This window comes from Plectrocnemia conspersa, unplaced genomic scaffold, assembly GCF_051122295.1.
Source record: "Plectrocnemia conspersa isolate PC_06_02 unplaced genomic scaffold, ASM5112229v1 ptg000013l, whole genome shotgun sequence".
Classification (NCBI taxonomy): domain Eukaryota; kingdom Metazoa; phylum Arthropoda; class Insecta; order Trichoptera; family Polycentropodidae; genus Plectrocnemia; species Plectrocnemia conspersa.
Genome location: NW_028277177.1, coordinates 23,851,860 through 23,858,693, shown reverse-complemented (window position 1 = coordinate 23,858,693; position 6,834 = coordinate 23,851,860). Strand labels below are relative to the sequence as shown.

The 6,834-nt window shown below is 38.8% G+C and overlaps 1 protein-coding gene across 1 annotated transcript; it reads right to left on the bottom strand.

The window, feature by feature from the left end:
- Positions 1 to 2,858: 2,858 nt before the first annotated feature.
- Positions 2,859 to 5,585, bottom strand: LOC148227651 (uncharacterized). The gene is made up of 3 exons (XM_088201870.1): positions 5,102 to 5,585; positions 4,363 to 4,436; positions 2,859 to 4,290 (listed from the first exon to the last, which is right to left on the bottom strand). The coding sequence occupies exons 1-3, from the start codon at positions 5,411 to 5,413 to the stop codon at positions 3,762 to 3,764; spliced, it is 915 nt and encodes a 304-aa protein (XP_088057996.1). The 5' UTR covers positions 5,414 to 5,585; the 3' UTR covers positions 2,859 to 3,761.
- Between the last annotated feature and the right edge of the window lie 1,249 nt (positions 5,586 to 6,834).

Sequence of the window (6,834 nt, the reverse complement as noted above, 5' to 3'; positions counted from 1 at the left end):
ATTGAGTAATATCTTGTATTGTAATTGTTGAATTTTATTTTTAAAAATTTAGCGTCATTGATTCATACATCAGACGTGAGTTTCTGTATCGTATTTTTAAAAGCTTTTCGTGCTTGTTTCAAATGCGTTTTCGTCGATTTTGCAACTCAACGACCCTTTTCTAATCAAACAAGCTTTCCGCATGAGCATAAATCAGTCGAGTTAAAAATCACGGCCTCGTCACGCTCTCCCTGTTTGCGGTTTTTACATTGACCCGTATCTGTTCAGGTCGGGCCCTTAATACGGTCAGATTAAGGACCCCTTCGCGCAAAGTAATGCCCGTAGTTTTCGCGGCGACCCTACAGGCTGGCTAAAAGGTTACTCGTGTCTACAACGCCATGTTAATTTTGCAGGTAATTTAGAGTAAACGGTCCGAGGCAAACACTCGCACAGCTTCCAAATTCGCCTTCGCCTACAGTAGTGAGCTACGGAACAAGCGACGAGAGCAGATTGGACGTGTAATTGGACGTAATGACAAATTTGTACAGGGCGTTCACAAAGTAACTGCATTCTAAATGAAGCTCGTTATTTATATTCAAAACTAATAATGCAACGTCGCAGGAAGAGAAGAGCTGCTCTCTAAGTGTACGAGCAACATTGTGCGGCTTTATAATGTATTGCATGCACTGCACGACAAACGTTATAGTTGGTTAGCTGCGTCGTAAAGGTAGTTTGGAATTAACGAGAGTGAATGAAAAAGTCTCGGGATGTATCAGTAGTTGTTGGCATTACTCGAAGTGAAACTTTTTTTTTTTTTTTTTTTTTTTTTTTAAATGTTTATTTCAAAAATAATTTAGTTTTATACAAGTTATAAATTACATGTTTCTGGCTTTTAGCCATTATCATGTTTACAAGCGAAATTACAATAGTTTAAATAAAAATAGAGGCGACATTATGCAATATTTAATAAGTAAAATTTAAGGAGAAAATACTAAAACCTTTATACAATAAGAAAAAGAAAATAAAATAAATAAAATATAAGATACATAATTAAAAATAACACTTACGAACTGGGGCTATTGAAGTCGTGGTTACAGATTTGCTATCAAAGCATTATGTGCTTAGGCATTTTATGTTTATACTTGAAATTTAGTGTGACTTTGTCATAGTTACCAATTTTTGCAATTAATTTATTATTATGTTCACGCGAGATATTTTTGTAATAATTTATCGTATTAGTAATAATGTGATTTTTAATTGTAGGTATAGAATATCGAGTGTGGAGTTTCTTTAAATTAGTATAATATGGGGTGTTATAAATTATTTTTACAGCTTTATTTTGAATTACTTGTAACTTATTAAAATTATTTTTACACGTATTACTCCACACTGGGCAAGCGTATGTTAATATCGGTCGTATTAATTGTTTATATAATAAAATTTTGTTTTTAATCGTCAACGCGCTTTTTCTGTTAAAAATGGGTCTCAGAGCTGAAATGGCGGCAAGCCCTTTAGACCGTACTTCTTTTATATGCTTTGTATATTTTAATTTAGAATCTAAGTGAAGACCCAGATACCTAACACTCGTTTTCCATTCAATGTTTTTGCCCTGCTCGGTTTTTAAAGGCGGAGGCAACGGTTGCCGGCGCATCGTAAAAATGATTGCCTCAGTTTTATCATCGTTTATTTTTATTTTCCACTTTTTTAAATGTTTATTTAAGTTATGCAAAGATTTTTGTAGTTTTGTTGCTATTGGTTTAAGACCATATGAACTAGTTAAAACGGCCGTATCGTCCGCGTAAATAGAGAGACTGGTGTTTTTTAAAATTGGAATATCGTTTGTATATATTATATAAAGATACGGCCCAAGTATGCTCCCCTGAGGAACCCCGGCTGGTATTTTACGCGGTGTCGAATTATCGTTATTTAAGGAGACGACATAGCTTCGATCTTGGAGGTATGATCGGATAATTTGTATCAGATAGTGTGGGGTTTTGTACTTATCTAGTTTGTATACTAGCCCTTCATGCCACACAGTATCAAATGCCTTCTCTACGTCTAACATTAAAAATCCTGTGCTTTTTTTCCTGTTAAAATTCGCAGAAATGTGCTCCGTGAGTCTATTAAGTTGATGCGTTGTTGAGTGTCCTTCGCGGAAGCCAAATTGTTCGTCAATGATTTTACTATTTAGACACTCTTTTAAACGTGATAAGATAATCTTTTCAAATAATTTACTTAGGGACGGTAGTAAGCTAATCGGTCGGTAATTTAATGGGATGCTATCAGCTTTACCGGGTTTTTTTATCGGAATTATTTTTGCAACTTTCCAAATACCTGGAAAATATCCAATAGATAAGCAAAAGTTAAATATGTTAGTTAGGAAATGAAAGCATTTAAATGGAAAGTTTTTTATTAAGATGTTATCTAATCGGTCAATTCCCGGAGCTTTATTATTTTTAAGTGATTTTGCAATGTTATAAATTTCGAACGGGGTAATTTCGTTAATAGTTTTCTTATCTATTCTAGTTTTATCAAGTCTTTGAATTGAACGATCAACTTTACTCTGGGTTTTTAGATGCGTATAATTTTGCGTTAGCACATAGGATGTAGAGAATGCATTAGCTAATACCTCAGTTTTTTGTATGTTCGAGGTTACTATGTCGTCTCCATTTTTTAACGGCGGAATGTCTGAATATTTATTTTTAATTGATTTAGCGATTTTCCATAATGAGTTATCTGCGGGATTTAGTTTTTTCAGTTTACGCGACCATGAATCATTTTTAATTATTTGGATTTTAACGCGGATATCACTGGTTAATTTATTTAATAAAGTTTTAAGTTGGGGTGATCTATTTTTTTGCCATTGCTTTTTAATTCTGTTTTTGATTTTTATATATTCGATAATTTCTGGAGTTAATTTTACTTTATTTGGTATATTTTTACGCGTCGGTATAAATGATAGTTTACCCTGCTCGATTAAATTTGTAAAAAAATTAATATCATCGTCAATTTGCCTGGTGTTTTGTAAAGTGTATATCTGTGGAGCGCCGTGTAGACGACATTCAATGAAACTTCTAAAACCTTTCCAGTCAGCTCTTCCGTAGTCAAAAAATATTTCAGGGATGACCTCAACATCGCCTTCCAGAGCAAAAAACACAGGAAGATGATCCGAAGATAGAGCTTGGATGCAGTGCATCCCCGAAATTGGCGTAAAACCTTTGACTAATGCGAAATCAAGAGTTGATGGAGACATGTTATTAAAAGGATAGTGTGTGTGTGAATTTGGAAAGTGAATATCCGTGTCAGTATCGTGCAAGTAGTTAAAGAGCATGGTACCGGATCGATTGGTACTAGAACAATTCCAGTGCGAGTGCCTGGCGTTGAAATCTCCGCTTAATATAACAGAGCTTCCAAGTCCAAGCACAGCATCTAGATCACTCTGCAACAATTCGTCTCCGGGTGAGTTGTATGCGGCAGCAATTGTGATGATTTTATTATTATTATTAATTTGGATCGCGACAGATTCTAAGTTAATTACGTCGGGATTTATACGCGCGTGTTTTATAGATTTTTTAATAAAAATCGCAACCCCGCCACCTGGCCTTGAGAGTCGGTCTCTCCGGAGGCAAACAAAGTTCGGCAAAGATATTTTAACGTGAGGTTTAAGATACGTCTCGGTAACTATGACAATGTCAATTTTATACTCACTGATCAATAGCTCCAGCTCGCCAGTTTTGTGTCGAATTCCACGTGAATTCCACGTCAGCAAATTCAATTTCTTCTTAGAAGAGGACATCAAGGTACTCTACCATCATGATGGCTATCTCCATTTTGCTCGCACACTTGCCAGCTTTGACCCGAATCTCCTGAAGTACGAGGAGCATCTTCCGTAGATCCGAGGACGACATGGGGGCATCCTCTGCGCCGGTGTTTGGTGCTGCTGTCGGCTCTGGTTGTGATCTTTGAGCCTGTTTGAGATTAGCGGCCGCAGCTGAGAAGTTCTTAGCCGGTTGGGATGGTCGGAGTGCGGGAAAATGCTCCTGAACTAAGTTAAATGTCGGTCCAGGTGCAGCCGGGGCGACAGCCGCGACGGTAGCTGGCCTTTGATGTCTCCTCTGAGTCTGGACGAGATACTCCTTCCTGCGAGGGCAGTCCTTGAAGTTGGCCGGATGATCTCCTTCGCATCCGATGCATTTCGCTGGTGTCTCACGATCCGTTTTCGAGCAGTCAGCGGTTGCGTGACTGCCGGTACATTTGACGCATCGTGGGGTTCGGTGGCAGTTTTTGGCTGCGTGTCCATAAAGCTGACATCTGAAACATTGGGTTAAATGTCCATTGTTACGCTTATACCTTTCCAGAATGGCCTTGGCGAAACAAACGTACCGGATGTTTTTGATTGCAGCTGTCTTGGTATCCGAAGAGAACTGAACCAGGTAGAGGCGAGAACCTCCCAGTACCTCCGTCTTTTCGAACACATACTATGGGACTGCCCAATGATGGACGAGGAGAGATCAGTCCTACACTCCAACCTCGAAATCGAGGGCGATGGCCCTCCACAACACAGACATCTCGTGGCCACGAAGGGAAATCTTCTGGCGTTCGAGAGATACTGCGCCGCATATGGCGCCCGCACAGACGTCCGTCCTCAATAGGACCACCTATTAGCCCCTTAAGGGCCACCCGCGAGCTCTCTTCTCTCATCGGAGTGAGCTAGGCAGCAGGAAAAAAAAAATTAAAAAGAGGAAATAAACAAAACAAGCACAAAGGATGAGTTGATGAAATAAATATTTTTCTTTCCAGGATGCGTAAAATCATTTCTCTCCCGTAGAGACCCCAGGTACGCGGAGCGCGACTGCCCGCATACCTTCCCTCCCCCCACATCCCCTATCCAACCTCCGTCTCCAAAAAGATAGTGATGCCGGAGACCATCAGCAGATAAATCGCGACGGTCTACCCGTCCAGGTCGTTCACGTGACGACCTAGGAAGGAGGCCTGGTCTAGCGCCTGTATGCGCAGTATGCAGGCGCGAAAGCCAGGCTAGGTACATCCGGTCGCTCATGGGCCGAAACTCCTGAGCCTGATGCGACCGTGGAAGGAGGGCGTGGGCCCATGGACCTTCCACCTCCGTCTTTGTCTTCATTGTCGTCACTTTGACGACATTGAGTCCTTGCCTTTGGAGGTCAGCAGCTATGTCTTGAGTTGGAACTTCTGGTAGTCCTTTCAGGACAGACTTTACTGTCTTGTCCTCGTCAGTGGTGAAGGTATGAAATGGGCGATGCCCCCTCAATCCTTCCATTAGTAAGGCTCGTTGCTCGAGCGAAGAACACTGGACGGACACGTTGCCCTTTCCAGTGTAACGCAACGTGAAGTTGCTGGATTTGGTGACGGATTTAATAAGGTCCGTCGTTTGAAGATGTGAGCCCGTGACCTCCATAATCACAGGCGGAACTCTGCTTGATTTGCTTCCTAATACCTCGGGAAGCTTTTCGAACCTGTTTTGGCTCGGGGTTGGTCCGGGGCTCCTGGACTCAGTGGATGGTCTGGCAGTTTTTTTCGGAAGTTGCCATTCCGAATCTTGACTGGGGTTAAGGAACGCCTTAATCGTCCCCACAGAACGCTAACGCGTCTGCGCCTTTTTCATGGCGCTGTTGTTTGGTAGGCAGTGAGCAAAATTGTTCAGCGGCGCAGCTGGCAGGTCCGAGTGTGTACAGCAGCGCGGTCTACGCACAGAGCACGAGGTGCGTCCGTACACCGCGAAGGCACAAAGCGGAATGACGAAGTGAAACTTAATAGCAACATAATTGCATTTCGTCATGCAATTACGTTTAACGACAAGAGTTTTCCCACGAAAATAATATAATTAGAATTTTATCTTAATGTTTCTGCTTTGTCAAAAATTTTCTTTTTCTTTTTTTACTGTAACATCTTAATATTCATATGTTTTTATTTATAAACAAAAATAAATTTGAATATATATGTAAATACAATTGAAGTTCGATATCAATTCATTAACTAAATTAAAACTAGCTGTCGGTACCACACTATCGTGAGGTACCGCAGCTAATGAGTGTGTATGAATACCAGACCCTCAATTTTCTGCGTTTTAAATTTTATTTTTGATTCGTTCTGATTTTTTGTTTTGAAAAAAATGAATATTATTATAATAACCATTTATAATTGATTTTTAAATAGCTAAAAATATAATTTTTTTATTTATAAATAATAAAATAATTTATCGTATTTGTTTTAATATATGCCAAAACAATGACGATAAAGTGGGTAGTTTTTGTATTCCCTTATATTAAGGTTTTAAGAATTCCCTAAGCTTTATAATATTAAAAGTATATGTATGTATTTTAAATTTCAAGAAATCTTAACTATTACATATATCACACTAGTTTTAAATTTAAAAAATAGACGTGTAATACATAGTCCTAGAATTATTAAAAAATATCATTTTTGTATTGAATTTATATTTATTTATTTATTTATTAAAATTATAACCATCGTGACCTGACAGGTAAACCTAATACGTCACGATAGTCAAAAGTATAAATATATCATAATACATATAAATATATAGTATGCAACATACAATTTCATATACGTATAATTACACACACACTCAAAGCATATAAGTAAAAACATAAAAAAACAAGATAAAATAACAGACACAAATCACCTCAACAGGTGTGCATTGTCCCATACAAACTGAACCAAAACTTCATATGTGCAAGAGCAAATGTCAATATTTCTATGGACAGAATTAAGCAGATGAAAAGCCTTAGCCAGAAAAGAGTTGGCAAGTGCTCCAGTTCTAGACTTTACAGGCAAGAATAGTGGACGCGACCGAGA

What these genes read in the sequence shown, in the direction of transcription:
- LOC148227651 (XM_088201870.1), bottom strand. Translation starts at nt 5,413, where the DNA reads ATGGAGGTCACGGGCTCACATCTTCAAACGACGGACCTTATTAAATCC. An exon ending in CAATGAAGACAAAGACGGAG is followed by an intron (nt 4,437 to 5,101) that starts GTGGAAGGTCCA and finishes GAAAAGACGGAG; the next exon opens with GTACTGGGAGGTTCTCGCCT. An exon ending in GCTGCAATCAAAAACATCCG is followed by an intron (nt 4,291 to 4,362) that starts GTACGTTTGTTT and finishes CCAATGTTTCAG; the next exon opens with ATGTCAGCTTTATGGACACG.